The sequence below is a fragment of the Azolla caroliniana genome, unplaced genomic scaffold, assembly GCF_043228905.1.
Source record: "Azolla caroliniana isolate FFs.n. ecotype wild unplaced genomic scaffold, voAzoCaro1.0.p SCAF_12, whole genome shotgun sequence".
NCBI lineage: Eukaryota > Viridiplantae > Streptophyta > Polypodiopsida > Salviniales > Salviniaceae > Azolla > Azolla caroliniana.
Window position 1 is genome coordinate 7,127,852 of NW_028230447.1, and position 16,297 is coordinate 7,144,148.

General features: G+C 36.3%; 1 protein-coding gene across 2 annotated transcripts; it reads right to left on the minus strand.

Annotated features, from left to right (window-relative positions):
- Nucleotides 1-321: 321 nt before the first annotated feature.
- Nucleotides 322-15,430, minus strand: LOC147856987 (uncharacterized). Of its 2 annotated transcripts, none has more exons than XM_087328266.1 (22): nt 15,292-15,430; nt 12,527-12,987; nt 11,991-12,158; nt 11,528-11,590; nt 11,043-11,285; nt 10,736-10,819; nt 9,749-9,913; nt 8,508-8,564; nt 8,354-8,415; nt 8,212-8,266; nt 7,368-7,504; nt 7,094-7,159; nt 5,491-5,608; nt 4,987-5,091; nt 4,130-4,903; nt 3,957-4,055; nt 3,765-3,836; nt 2,878-3,040; nt 2,704-2,802; nt 2,355-2,506; nt 1,337-1,428; nt 322-886 (listed from the first exon to the last, which is right to left on the minus strand). In XM_087328266.1, the coding sequence occupies exons 2-22, from the start codon at nt 12,953-12,955 to the stop codon at nt 691-693; spliced, it is 3,399 nt and encodes a 1,132-aa protein (XP_087184392.1). In that variant the 5' UTR covers nt 12,956-12,987; nt 15,292-15,430; the 3' UTR covers nt 322-690. The 2 variants fall into 2 exon arrangements, with proteins under 2 accessions (XP_087184392.1, XP_087184391.1); XM_087328265.1 differs by having other exon boundaries at nt 12,527-12,961; nt 15,272-15,430.
- Between the last annotated feature and the right edge of the window lie 867 nt (nt 15,431-16,297).

A 16,297-nucleotide genomic window follows, 5' to 3' on the forward strand; every position in this document is an offset into this window, starting at 1 on the left:
CCCACTTTTCATGAATGCTATTAAACATATTGCATTTGGTTCACTTTTCATAGCCAAGAAGCACAATTACACAATTGAAAAACTTAATATTTTATCAATATAAGAAAAATAGAAAGTCAAATGTTACTAACAATATAATTCAACACTACTTTTGTCATAACTATAAAATATTCAAACGACTGAATGAATTGAATTTTAGGAATGCGTGATCAGCTCACTATCATGCAACAACCAATTCATGTCAACATCATAATGTTCAGTTGATAATGCATTGAGATTGTCATTCCTTGTACTTCAATTTTTCGAAAAATTACCCCCAGAAACATCAATTCCAAAGATACATATGTATTTTAATTATTCTGCAGCAGCTCATCTTCAGATTGACAAAATTGTGCAGGCTTACATATACAAATTGAGAATTTGAGATGACTATAAACACCCTGGAATCATTATTGAGTGTATCTTTTAAGAAAGTGCCGACTCAATCGGCATGTAGCTATACAAAAATGTATACAATGCAACGCAAGTCAAAAGACCAATTTCCAAGGGTACTACCCACACAGCCTAGAAGGTAATACCATAAAGGTGTTTGAATTGCAGCATTTTGGTGAAACACTGGCATGTAAGTGTTTGATGACCACACTTAAATGATGTACTTATACTTTGAGCTTTTGAATGTGCAACTATAATTCACAAATGCTTCACACTGTACAAGTGAATGGAACCATCATCTGATGCAGTGGCCATATCCGAGAATGAACCATTTTGGCTGGGACATATAGATATACAATTGATGGCCTCTGTATGGTCTTGAAGAAATGGCTCTTCCTCTATGGTTCCAGAGAGATCAAGCTGGATAAGGGTCGTATATAAGCTACCATCAACACTGTAAAAATTAAGGTGTGTGAGAAACTAACAAGAATATGTAACATTACTGGTTAGAAATTAAAATGTCAATAGCAGCCATGCAGTGGTCAATTATGAACTTGGTGAACAGTCTCCTTTTGTTGTTGGGGGTAAAAAGAAGGGCATCCTGTGATTTAAGCATCTAATTATTCATATGACCCTCTAATTTAAGCAATAACAGTGTTCCATAATTGGCTTTTTTTATATGATTTTCCACATTAAATGCCTTTTGTGGTATCATTTCATACTGCCCCCACAAGGTTCAATTTTTCTTCTCCACAAAAATCACAGAAATACAGCCCACACTGAATCTTATAGCACCTACTCCCCAATGGTAAAGAGGTCACTACATGATTTATTTCAACTTATTTGAGCCAACATTGCATGTAAAGGTGTGTAAATGCTCTCTCAACAAAGACATGTCACTTACCACCCAGCCAAAAGCGTGTCACCAGTTATTGCAGTGCATTTTATTTCCGTTCCACAGTCATATCTTGTGAGGGATGACCCGTTCTTTCTCGCCTGAAAATGGCAGTCAAGGAAAGAATTTTAAGGAAAAATGAATAAAGAATTGCATAGATGAAAATGGCAAACAAAACAGAATTGCGAGGGGTCAAAAATGGTGACGAATGAGCTGATGTCTTGTTAACATGGGTAATGTTTTAGCACCACTCTAAATAGATAGATATATGTCGGCATTTCTAGGTGCATTTGGGACAGATACCCAGCACGTGTTCAGATGAGATGCTATTATGCTTTAAAGAAATGCAAAAATACTTTAGCATGAATCCAGGAAAATATCAGAAAACACGAACCACTCTTGCATATGGACATTAAAGGCTCTGAATTTCTGGCAAGAATTTTCTTAGCTGTAAGGGCTGTAGCATGAAGAAAGAGGATCAAAGTTTGCTATAGCGAAAGAGAGGTGGCATTTGGGACGGATACCCAGCACGTGTTCAGATGAGATGCTATTTTGCTTTAAAGAAATGCAAGAATACTTTAGCATGAATCAAGGAAAACATCAGAAAACACGAATCACTCTGGCATTAGGACATTAAAGGCTCTGAATTTCTGGCAAGAATTTTCTTAGCTGTAAGGGCTGTAGCATGAAGAAAGAGGATCAAAGTTTGCTATAGCGAAAGAGAAGTGGCAAAGTGACATATGAAACTATGTGGAAACCCCCCAATCTGACAAAAACATGGTGAGATTCATCTTAAACAAGGTTCAACGTAATCCAAACAGTTTAGGTACCAATGAAGGCCTCCAATTGTGCATATTTTCTACAGAACTGACCTGGCTTCCAAATATTTCCAACACTTCTTTTCATATGTTGTATATAAAAACGAATTATAATGAATTTTTTATGCCTCAGAACTTGCTAATTTGGAAAAAGACATTCAACAGCAAAGATGCCTCAAAATGGTAAAATTGAATTGATAAAGACTTACGTCAAGCAAATGGATATTGCCTTCTTCAGAAGCAACTACAATTTTCGGACTGTTTCTAACCAGTTGAATACCAACAGCAGATCCTTTTAGTGCCCCACGTTTCTGCCATACGACATTATTGGGATTTCTGATATCCCATGCGAAAATGCTCCCTGTAAAACCAGCAGACAAAGCAACAGCCTATTCATGAAATTTAATGCAAGCAGAAAACTCTGATACTCCTTAAAAAGCATGAAATCTGAATGATTAGCAGATACCCAATCTTCATGAGAATATAATTATTCATCATGTGCTCAAAGTGTACCACGTTAGCAGAAATGCAAAATATGTATGAGATTTTAACGGTTACCATCCTGATCTCCAGAAACAACAAGATAGCCTCCCTCTTCAACATCAAAGGAAGATACAGCTCCTTCATGCTCAACAAACTGGGTCTCAGGTACACGCGCTGCCAAAATTCAACAGTTTTCAAAAGACTTCACGATACTTGCTTGCATTACTTTCCAGATATGCTAAGCCATACCAGGCCCACTAACTGTGTTCATGGAAGAACTTGTCATCCAGCCACCTTTTCCTTCTTCCATTGTCCAAACTTTTATAGTTGAATCTAAAGATGCTGTAATGAGCCTCTGAAGGCTATGGTGAACTAATTTAACACATGTCACAGTATCTTCATGCACCCGCATCTGTTTTTCAAACCTTCAAATGATTAGTGTGCGCACATTAATATGTAAATGATATTCAGGAATCAAAACTGTCTGATCAAGTTCTTAATTGACATTATGAAAGTTCTCATTACATTGGGAAATACTCTAGAATGCATGACTACAAATGAGATGCCCCCTAGGAGTAGGAAAAGCAACTGATTACTGCCAATATAGAAATACAGGTAATAACGTCAATAAAAAACCATATGAAAGTCACATATGGGAGTAATCCTCCATGCAGGAGAGATTTGTACTAGTTTTCATACCTCTATTGTCTCATATTTTGTCAGACATGTACCTTTTTTGTTTGGCATTTCTCAGTTGTTTTTTGGGTCTAACATCTTTTTCAGTAGCCTCGGTTTATGAAACATTTTATCCTAAGTTGGAAAACATTCCTAGATTGTGAGACATCCCATCATTGTATGAAATGACAGGTTGGGCTTAGTGTGTGGTGATCAAGATATGTGATCCAGTCATGTATTATAATATATGGGCTTTCTGATTGGCCCTGATTATTTTAGTTGCTTTGGTCTTCCTTCGTACCATATTTAGCTAGTGTTCTACTGAGGCACATGCTTGTAAATGAGTAAGCTAGATACAATATATGTACAGACTTCCACGCCAGCTTTACATATACGGAAGAAATACTTGAAACAAAATATTTGAGCTGGTGATACAAATATGAAACAGTGTGTGCTCATACCTTTCCTATTAATCGGTCATAGTCCACAGAGTAAGCATACAAGCAATTATCATTTGAACCAACATATATAATCTGCATAAAGAACCAAACAGAGTGCAATTAATGAGGTGGAAATTCTGGATTAGAACGTCTGCCATTAGAGTTGGCATAGAATTGCCAATATAAGCAAGATCAAAAAAATCAAAATTGTACTGGATATTTGTCATAGCTTCCAGCCAGAGCCAAACATGATAAAGGCAAGGTGCCTAGTTTTGTCGCTCGAACTTGACAATTTTCTTGCACAGAGAAAACCTATGAAATTGCCACATGCTTAGGCACATAAGAGGACCCAAAAATAAATATGTAGGCAAGCAATGCTTATTTACCTTGACATATCCATCCTGCCCTACAGTGTACAGTGTTAACGTCTCTGCAGCATTTTCTCCCGAAAGGACCACAGCCTTTACTGGCCCCCTGTGTAATGCTAGTGATTGTGACATTGATAACTGTTCTTTAAATTTTAAGGAAAGGAGAGGCAATTGTTGCGCATTATGTTCTAAATCATTAAAGACGTCATATGAGCTGTCATTTTCAAATATAGTAGGGGTGAGCTCTGCAGGTTTTCTAGCTAAATGGATGCTATCTTCAACATCCTCCTGTAGGTGAAACGTTTCAAATTTGACGGAATCACTCTCTTTCAAATCACGGCAACTTATAGATTCAGGAGACCAATTATCCCATGCATTATAGTCAGATCTTGTACTTGCGAATCTCAAGAATTTCCCCTCTTCTGAGTTCCTTGAGCTAGAAAGCCTTGAAATCTTGAAGCTCCGCCTCTCAGCACCAGAAGTTACTGAGTTGAGCTCTGTATTACGATCATCCAATGCTTTAGATGTACTTATGTCATTCAGAAATTCCACCCCTCCCTCTAATGCAATTGGACTCCTCACTTTGGGAGATAATAGTGTACTGGGGTTATCTTGCTTTAGAGCAGCAGACATAACCCTGGCTAAAAATTCTGATCTCAAACCTTCAAATACTTCATCGTGTAGGATTCCACCAAAATTCTCAGAGACTTGTACAGATTTTGAATGCACATTCAGTTTTATTGGGTGAGGTTCAAAGAAAAGTTGCTGTGGGGCCTGCCCAAATTCATTTATCTGAAAAATATAATAAAATGTTTGTTACACAGATTATAATAATCAACTTCATATGAAATCTGTCCTCTGAGTAGCTCGAATACCTGTGCCTCATAACTAGCACGTTGAACAGGGTCTACAACTGCCTCCAAATCAACAGATCCCTCATATGTTAGATAATGAAAAACATTATCAGAAGCAAGAGCAGCCTGCAAAAATAAGAGTAAAATAATTCATTGATTATGCACTTAGACAATAAATGTGATATGATCTGCAGCCTTTCTAAATTTATATGCAAAAAACGACTGCCACATATAACCTTCTAGATTCTGTAGCATCTCCTACTTACACCAGTTAACGACAACCCAAAAAACACAGCTATCCATCTTAATATAGATTATCCAAATAATTCATCAAAAATGCATCAATCTTCAGTTTTTCAATCACTTGAAATACTGATGATATTAAGTACATCTTCCTCTCTCGTTACTCCCCTCCCAACCATTCTCTAATTTTATAATCCAAATTTCCAAGTACTTACGAAAATCAAGGCATTTTTTACTACCTACTGTTACTTTCTTCTACTATTCAACTGACTGTTTATATACCTCGCCATTCTGTTTGAAGCCAAAAATAAGGTCAATCCAGTTATGCAGATTTTTTGATACATGCTCGCATTCCAATGCTTCTCGATGTTTTCTTATGAAATCCTCTGCATTTGCACACCTAGACAATGAGAGGATGTTAAAATTCATAAAATGCAGTATGTTAATTTCATCTAAACAATATAACCCTAGATGCCATCACAAACAGTGAAAGAAGTGTTCATCTATGATGTGTATCATTACCAATGGTTACCTGCCAAGGTTCTGCAAAAGGGGGGCTACAAAACCCTTTAGGTGGCACATGCATGGGCCTAGATATGCTATGTCAGTTCATGATACGTGTGGGGCAAAAATAAAGAATGGAAAGGACAAAGAAATGTTTAAAACTAGATGTTGCAAAGGACAATACATTTCACCAGGAACAGTGTTCCTTGATGGAGTTCCTGAGACAACCTAGATAGAAGTGTTCCATCTGAGGTGTTCCTGGTAAACCCCATCCTTTACATTGTGAGTTAGGTGCGGTCAGGACAATCCTATCCTCTGTTATCAAAACAAACGCCAAGCTCAACAAATGATCAACCAATTGAAGAGAGTAATCTTCCTATATTTATTTTCTTCTCTATATAGCAGGGTTTCATAATTAATTGTATGACAACCACAAAGATAAATTCCTACATTTGTTGCTTCCCTATAGTCTCCTCTGGAAATGAGGTATGAATGGCTGAGAGATCCCCATCTATGTAAAGGAGTATCCAGGTCACTCTCCGCAGCCCCCACTACAATCTAATGAATGGACAGTAATCTAATTTGGATCAATAAACAATCTCCTCCCTTATTATGCTATGATTCTGACCTTTTGTAGGTTGAGTGTTTGGAGGTCATATTCCTCTTTAGCAATATTATATACTACATTATTAACACTGTTAGCAGAGCTCCAGAGCTGAAATCATTTTAATAACCCTCAAACTACTAGATTAGGGATGGATGAGCCTCATCTCTGAAAGTTGGAGCATTAATGAAGCTTGCCATTTTGGCCAGCAACCTCTTATGCATGAAAAGTTTTTGATCTCGGAAAAGGCAGGCATGAAGTTATGTACCACATGATGGCAAGAAAGACACACATATACTATTTTACGGTCATACTGCAGAAACCGAAGAAAGGTACTATGAGGAGTCCAATCTAAGTGCACATACATAAAACCATTACTAAGATAACTATGTATTTGAAGAAGACAGGGTGCTAACTAGTAACAGGCAGGCCTCATAACAGTTTCCATCTCAAGATAAGCATCATGATTCCTTCCCTAATCTGTCACCAGCACACCTTCAGGTCTAGATTTTGAGTTTGAATGACATGTTCAAGAATGAAGGTAAGTATATGTTAGTCATATTTATGACTTTAAATGCATTAATCCCAATAATTAAATAATACTTCAGACATATTATCGATATCTAAGAGAAGTGCCCCTTAAATCTATAGATCTGGGTCTATATAATCAAAAATTACAAATCATGAAGTCTGAAACGTGAATTAATTACAAATGAAATTACAGACATTAGAACCATAAAAAATAAATCTCTGTAAATAATAAATTCAAGGTCATACCATCGGGGGAGTTTAACATCAGATACAATATCACCTCCTTGTCGTACGCCTAGATTTAAGCCACCTCTACATGAATATAGGCACCATACAAACCTCAAATTCAGTATCCGACATCATATAAAATTGCAGACCAAATAAGGAATCATAATGCAACATCAATATGAAATATATTGGGATTTATAATACTAAATGTCAAAATACGTCAGGAAAAAGTTAAATACCCATAATGAAGCATTATGATTCTGCTAATAAAGTGTTTTCTATTAATATATACCTCATCAAAAGAAAATCTCCAGGAGGAGAAAAGAACTCTGGAATGAGCTCCTTTAGATCAGCTGGATTATTTATCACACTATCCCATGATTCCTCAACGCTAACAAACAACCGGTCTGGAGCATCAAAGCGACCATTCTACATCAAAGAGGTCTCATATAAGTTAACATTTAAACAAAAATGTGAAGCTGAAAAATCTAGAAGCTCATATTATTATTAAGAAGCGATTCCATAATATGCTATTTTTGAAGGGCAAATATACTTGAACACTAGGACGAATTCCTCAACCTCTAACCATTATCCATGAAAGAAAGCAAAATATAAGCAATAGTGAAAGCAAAATAGTAGAGATAAATTTGTGGTCCAACTGAAACTCCTCGAATTACCTCTCACCTGATAGTTCACCACAAGTTTGACAGAATCGGAGAAAATAACCATGTAAAAATAGCTGTGGCTATCTATAATACATCAAATTAGATCATAATCTATATTTGACAAAGCCTACGATTCATCAGACCATCACTCTCTGAATTTCTAGTCTGTAATAAACTAAATTCATTGAAGGATAAAATCAATGGCTCAAGCTCAAACACACGATTTCATTCATCTTCTATTCAATTTATGATATGTTCCTGATTTCTTTACCCAACATAATCTCTTCTTACATTCAAAATTGTCAATACTCTTAGCAGAGCCTTATTAGTATGTCCATCATTCACTCTGCTTCTGAAATCATGAATCCATTTTTCATACACATTACGCCATTATATGCCCCCATCAGATACATTACCACTTGGCTATGTATTCATATCAGGGAATGCAAAGAAAATCAAGAGAACAAATACCTGAAGTCTAAGCATATGTGCTGGGGCAGCGCGTACAAGCCAATAGAGCACATATCTGAATAGTATTATATCTAACATCCTTTTAAAATCGCGTTCACTGGGTTGCGAATCATATCATTCTCAATCAAAAAACAAATCTTACCCAGGAGTGGAATAGTGTGTTCCATAAAGAAATGGTTGGTCTGGACCAACATCTTCTACCATCTTCATGGGGGTAACAAGAATAAAAGTTAGGAAAAAGTTTTACATTTTGTAGCACACACATGCCATCATAAATGTATTTCAGAAACTTATACCTGACCATATCGCTCCTTAAAGATAGAAAGGCGGTCAGCATTTAATGCTCCTATTGGCTGAAATTGTTTTGACACTTTTTTTAAAAAATATGTAGAATCACACAGCTAATTGCAAACTGTGATAAAATCTACACTCGGTTAAAGATAGATCAGAAGTGCAATTTTCCTTTCTTTCAGCAATAAGATGAGTGCCAGTAAAATTTATTTCAAACGTGACCGAAATTTGATGCACATATTTATCATAATAAGGATGTCAACCTCAACCATCAACATTCTCAGATTCAGAAAATAAACAGCACATGTAGCCCAAAGACGAAAGTTTAAAAGCTACAATACAATGGGCATAGAATATATTCAATGCTAATTGAGTACAAACATAGACTACCAAAGTCATGAGCCCATAATGCAGAAATGTAATTGATAGTGACACGGACTTGCTACCATGCTGGACACACATGGGTATAATACTTGGGACGCTTCATCCTTCATTATGGCCACAACAGATCCACTGTTGGAGAGCATCTTACAAAACCCATCCATTGGACTAATGATCACTAAATCAATTCGCAAATACTTGAGAATGAAACTATGCAGCAAATTGGGCAAAGTGCAAAAGTGAGGAATAGTATGTAACCTATTACAAGTAATGAGGTTAATTGCATCTCCATGAGATGATTTAGGAGCACATCAGTATAGTCATCGTGTTGGTTAAAAGTAGAGACAGAGCATGTCTATCTAATTGCTAATCGAAAGGAATAGGCTAACATGATGAGGGAATCAAAACAAACATCAAATATGAAAGATATGCAAGTTGATTTTGTTCCCCTGAAAGTGCATATCCTCCCCACAAGACATCTTCCATCCAACTATAGATGAGAATTGGGTAATGGTGCCAAGATGCAATCCTGATCAACTACTTGTAAGACAAAAATGTAACTTCATAAAAGAACTCCTTCCAGCTGAGATTTTTGGTCATCGCATCTTCCATAATAATCCTAGAGTACATTCTATATAATCTCACAGGTTCAAGCAGACATCTCTAAAGGTTCCGACAAATGAACACATCTTTACTTGTCCGCCCTTGGACACATGCAACCTCACCTTACAAAGCTTCTGCCTATTTTCAATTAATACATGCCTATTTTCAATTAATACATTTAATGCCAGCACATTAAAATAAATGCAAAAGTTTTGTAAATTGCAATGCAAATAGAAACCAGATGAGAATGAGGAAGACACACCTTTGAGAGATCTCGAAATACCCCTGGATCACTAAGGTCCAGGTTTATAGACCTATAATCCTTCAAGATCCAGGGCATTACAGGCCATTGTGTCAAATCACAAAAACTCCGACCAGCTGCCAAATTCAGATACATCAAATAATCATAATTTGAGATGGCTCCTTCCTGTTTCATGAAATATTCTGACGTTAGATGGAATAACATTTACATGCATTAATATGTAATATGACTAGGAAATGCAAGCAAAACCATCAACAGCTCAATCTCCACATTGATTATTGCATCATGAAAAAACGAGTAACTCACATAAAGTAATATTAACCCATTACAGTCTTAGGAAAATCTTCCAACAGATCCTAGCTCCCGTGAATACCCTTCCAGCCTTGGCCAATCCCAATCTAAATTAACCAACAACGTCTATATTTGCATGGAGAATCATTGTGTAAAATCATTACTCAGAATAGAAATGTTAATTTTGTGTAATATCTCTGATTTAATGTGTGGTCTTTAAGAGAGATCATAAAAAATGGCTGTAAAAGATGCCCTTGCTCTCTTCCTACACCTCTTCACAAACTCAGTTCCATCAAAATCTCTGATTTTAGCAGATTCTCCTCATCCCAGAACCCATGATTTGGTCATTGTATCGATCTGTGTCAGTTGTGTGTAGAAGACAGATAGCTATTTTTCTTAGCTTCTTCATTTTATATAAAATGGAGGAAATAAGATTAGGGAAATGAATTATTGAGTTACAGCAATGATATCTTTGCCTATGACATCCATACTAGTTCATTTCCAATATTTGACTGAACAACTCTAAATAAAATTTTGAAGCCATTTTAAGGTCATACGTTTCCATAATTTGTTGAAATAATCACAATGAACTCAACAATTTGCTGAAATAAATGCATGAAATATTCCTGCAATATCATAACATAGACAAAATGTTCCATTCTTTGTATCTTTAAGTTTAACGGGCAAAAGAAATACCTGCCAAGCTTTAGTAACACTTTTCAACCAAGGACTGTCTGCCTCCAGAAAAGGTTCTGCATTAGCTGCTTTATTCTCCAGACCCTGCTTGTTTGCCCCCACCAAGAGGACCCTGGTCAGAAAAAATCTACAAGCATAAGGAAAACTAGACAACCTGCAACCATTCAAACCAGCCGGATGAAGATTTGACCCCTATGTTTTACATTTCTTTTACCCTTTCTTCAAGTGTTCCACGCCTCATAAAAAAGAAGGGAGAATACACTGTAGCACAAAGAGAGTGAGAGAAGTGGAACAAACTCATTCTTACTCTGATTTGCCTCAATAACTCAGATAATGCAGCATCTCTCTCTGCAACAGTTCTGAATGTGAAGAAAGCACTTCCCCCTTCAGTAAGCCTGCTGCCAATAATGTTCTTTGGAGCCAAATCAAGCTCTTCAAAGAAAATTTCGAGTCCAATGTGACAAAGTGCATGGCGCCTCCTTGCAACAGTGACAATGGTGTTTAATGGTTGTGACCTCACCGGACTATCGTTATTGAGATTATGCAAAGGCTAAAAATTGAAGAAACAATAATGATCTGTTTAAAATCTTTTTAGTTTCAATCAACATATCAAAAAGAGCATAAACGTTTACTCTACGCGTATGAGGAAATAATAAAGAAAACAATCATTTCCACTACTACATAGAATTTCAACTATAAATTACTAGCATAATGACAATAGTTTAGCTATTCACGATAATACATAGTAATCTCTTGAGCTACGTAACAATTCTACAATCAGACAGTAATTACCTGAAAGTAAAGGAATGTTTGTGTTAATACAAGCCTCCCAGGCTCCCGCACAAGAGGGGTTACCTGATCAAAAGATCAACCACGATTACAATGGAAGAGAGATTAGGAAACGCCACAAAATATCCAGTGGTTTCAGACACATTTAAACTCTTTAATGAAAGAGAAGAACCTGCAGCACTATCTAACAGGCTTCTAAGAACATAACTAATGAAATGAACGATTTCTAGTTTTTATCATGACTTCTGGTTAAGCATCCTAAGCAAGAAAGACGTATCTAAGGTTGTGACCAACATAAAGACAAGCAAAATTAATGGAATTAATAGGAATGTGAAAAATGAAACACAATGTTCTTGCATGAAAAACTTCTTACATTTTACAGATAAATAACCAAAAACATAATAGCATATGAAGTTATTCTGTATAGATTTATGTGCAAAGTAGGTAACACGTCAAATTAGCTAACCTGAGCAGCTGGAGTATCAAGAACAATTTCTTCATTCAAATCATGAAGACGACTTGTATCAAACCTTCCTTGTGCCTCCCTTTGTGCCATTGAGTTGCTAAGGACCATATCTCTCTCTGAGAGTGGTAAGCGGTTTATAGAAAGAAATGATTGTGCTTGGACAAGAAACTGAACATGCAAAGCCAAAGGCATGCCATGATAAATACACCGCGGAAAACATTAGGAGCCATTTATCACCAAATGGTTATTTTTCAAGGATTTTGGAAGGTTGACTATTTCATAGCCAGAGTTTGGAAAAATTTCCGAATTTTATACTCAAATGTCAAATTACAAGCAATGTTTGCTGAAAATAAGCAAAAAACAATTGCAGGTTCAAAATACTAGCTCAATTTTCGAAAGCTATTAAGGTTTTATAACCTATAAATTCTCCAAATCATTAATACTTAGTAAGTTCATGAGATTCCTTCCTTTTTTACCCTAAAATAAATCACCAAAGTTATAAAAGATAGAGAAAAGATACAAATTCATGAGATTACCTGCTGCACAGAGGCAAACTCTAGAGAAAACCACCATCTGCTTTCTCGTTTCTCAAAGACATAAGGAGCATCAAGTCCAGCCTCTTTCATATTCACAAATAGGGTAGTTTCTAACAAAAAACCTTCCTGTCTTCTACTCCATTTGCTATTTACAGGACCAGGGGACATTAATGGTTCTACTCCACCCTCAATTTTTATCAGTTTGCTGAATGGGAACATCACGATTGGCAAGTTTATATCATCTGGTTCAAAGAATATGGATTTTGAACACAAGCGAAGACGTCCTTGAAGTCTACAATGCTGAAAGCTGCGGAAATCTGAGTTTTTCAAGTGGGTCCACCCTGATCGGCATATTACCATCCAATCCTGAACATAGAACTCTCCTTCATCCAAGAGAAGATAAGAGAAGCGTTTTGCAGACTTGCCCATAATTTCCTGTATTTATTGCTCAAGTTTCCATCGTACATCAATGATTGTATACAACTCTTAATGAAACACAAAGATCAATTATTAAATTGTGTCACAAATGAAATCACAATTAGACTATAAATGTATGTGCATATGCATATAGATAGATAGAGATATCCAGAATACTAGAATCACAAACTTTTAACCAAGAGAGAGGGCACGATCAAGACCATCAATTTAACTCTACAGAAGTAGAAGCATATGTGCTTAAGTAAGAAAGAAGCATAACATCAACTGGAACTAGAAATGTAGTATTCAACTCCTCAATATGCCTTCATTCATCTTTCATGAAAAGTCAACTCATGGACATATCAAATTTAAGTTCCAATCAAGCAAGGGAGAAAAAACGATACCTTAACTTCTTTAAAAATATCAAAATGGCCTATAAGCCTGTAGGAGAGACTACATTTTAAATAATTGTCCTGTCTTTGAGAATAACAAACTAAAATAAATACATAACTAAGTTAGTAGAACTTTCTACGGTATCAGAGAATCTCATAACTAAGCACTTAACATTTTGAGCTTAGATGGACACAAACTGCTCGTTAAAATCATCTCTCAAAACATTAGCCACAGTCAAAAAAGTACACTTACAAAATAGATGAAAAGACATCCACCTTTTTAACATTCCTCACTTTTCGAAGGTCACAGGTATAAACAATACCTACTCATCAGAAACAGTTCAGTTCAGGTTGGCAGTCTCAAAGCAAACCATTTAAAAAAATTTGAAACTTAAACCAAACCGAACTGCAAAACCTTTCAAACCAAACCAATGAGGAATTATCACGTTCAAGATCAAGAGTTCTACAAACTTTTAAGCTGTTCAGCCATTAAGCCATGGTTTGACAATGCACATCACTTTGCATAAATTATAAAATATATAATTATGGTTACCATTTTGAAGCCTGATAAACTGCAAATTGCTAAGCTGATAAAAGCTCAAATTGAACCAAACAAAACCTGTGAACCCCCAAGCTAAATCGAACTGTTTTAATTTCTAAACGTATACTAAACTGAACCAAACCAGTTAAGCTGTCAAGCCACAACTGCACAAATCGGTTCAGCTCAAATCGAACTATTGCATATTCCTAACAATATCCATCCAAATGTCGATTTTTGACTCAATGCTATCCTGAATATTCAAACTTACTGTTTTCATTCTACATTTACATTTTGGCTCCATTTTTGGCGTTTTCTCAATATTTTTCATCATCTCAAACTAGTTCTCTTGTCTTCTCATATAAATGCCTAGCTATCAATATAATCAAATTGACATTTGTATAATCAGCGAAGGCACAGCTATAGAACAAGATGAGGGGAAGTTACTAATGTACAATGGCTATAGATCTCCAGATGACGTTTACATTTAAGTCATTCATATGCATTTGAAAGGAAATCATTATAAGGTCTCAAGAGAAGCATAGATAGTTTCATCAAGATGGTTACGAATCTGGATAATTATCTAAATGCAGGATCCCGGGAGAGTTGAGTTCCATAAAAAAAATACATAACATGATATTTTCACAAGTCTGCACCAATATCTGGAACAGTTTCCATACATCAGACTGGAGATCATGAAAAGGCAATCACTTTACTTTCTGATGCGCGGGGGGGGGGGGCTGCTGTGGAAATGTACCAAGCTCTTTGATTATTTAGATCCAAGAAACATATTCCTTTCTTCTAAATTCCTATAGATTGCCCGTACATTTTCCAATGATTTCCGACTATTCATAAAGAGAAAGCAACTAATTAGTAAAGGAAAATAATTTTGCCAAAATGTCATAAACCTTCATCAATGTGTGTTCTCATTGCGTCCCAACAAAATGAATCTCATAACTCATCACGTTTTAGGCAGAAGCCAAAGCAATGGGGTGATCGTATAAGAATATGTTGGATAATAGTTGTGATATTACTTACCAAAAGATATACCAAGATTTGAAGGTGTTTCTTTCGGAAAATCTCAAGATTTGGAAGCAACCTGGCCTTCAAAACTTTTGGATATCACTAAAGTTTCTGGCCTTTTTCCACCAAATATTTGCATACAGGACTATATAAGAACCATATGCGCAAGATAAGTCTTAGAAGAGATCAATTGAGATACAAGTCTATACATATAGATGTCTACGACCAAAGCGTCAATACAAGACTATAGATTCGAATAGTTCTATAAAAAGATGGCATAGACGCAAATAGAAAGGAAAGGATAGGTGCAAAGCAAAGGAACCAAAGGTACAAAGAAACGAGCGAGAAGAAGGGGAGGAGGAGATTTTCATTTACCTGGAAATGCAGCGGGGAAGGAAAGAAGATGAAGAAGATTTACGGCATGAGCTTCACGCGACACATATTATATCGATCCAGGATCTGCAGGAAGAGGGAGGGGCACAGGAAGATGGATCGATGGAGACACAGAGAGAGAGAGAGAGAGAGAGAGAGAGAGAGAGATGTATGTGTATGTAATATGTAATATGTATGTGTATGTGTATGTGTATGTAGGATGTGTATGTGTATGTGTATGTAATATGTATGTGTATGTGTATGTGACTATGTGTATGTGTATGTGTATGTGTATGTGTATGTGTATGTGTATGTGTATGTGTATGTGACTATGTGTATGTGTATGTGTATGTGTATGTGTATGTGTATGTGTATGTGTATGTGTATGTGTATGTGTATGTGTATGTGTATGTAGGATGTGTATGTGTATGTGTATGTGTATGTAATATGTATGTGTATGTGTATGTGTATGTGTATGTGTATGTAATATGTATGTGTATGTGTATGTGTATGTGTATGTGTATGTGTATGTGTATGTGTATGTATGTGTATGTAGGATGTGTATGTGTATGTGTATGTATGCTCGTGACTAACTACTACCAAAAATTAAAGAGGGCAAGTGAGGGAATCGCGGGCGCGGACGGTGCAGGTCGCAACGTTGATGGCGCATGCGATCTCCACCGTCCAATGTGGATGAAAAGCTGACAGCGACTGTCACCAAGAGCCCGACTCTCTGACTATCTCTGGACTCTGTCACCAGGAGCCCCGTTGTTGGACAGCCTCTGCCACGAGGAACCCGACCAACTTTGGGTAGGAGCCCGACTCTCAAAAAAGTAAAAGTAATGAAAATAAAACAATCATGTACAAAACAAGAGTGAATAGGGTAGTGGTTATAGTTTTGTCTAATATATGTTAGGTCTACGGTTCAAATCCTCTACTTCTTTGAATTCTTTCTTTTTGGTTTTCTTCTTCTTTGATTTCTTTCTTTTTTAGGGTTTCGACATTTGGTTTAGGGTATGTAGTCACTTT

Bases quoted from the DNA above. Each gene is read 5' to 3' on its own strand.
- LOC147856987 (XM_087328266.1), bottom strand. From the start codon at position 12,955: ATGGGCAAGTCTGCAAAACGCTTCTCTTATCTTCTCTTGGATGAAGGA. The intron at 8,267-8,353 runs GTAAGATTTGTT...AATACTATTCAG, and splicing joins ACACACTATTCCACTCCTGG to ATATGTGCTCTATTGGCTTG. The intron at 3,837-3,956 runs GTACAATTTTGA...TTCTTTATGCAG, and splicing joins GAAGCTATGACAAATATCCA to ATTATATATGTTGGTTCAAA.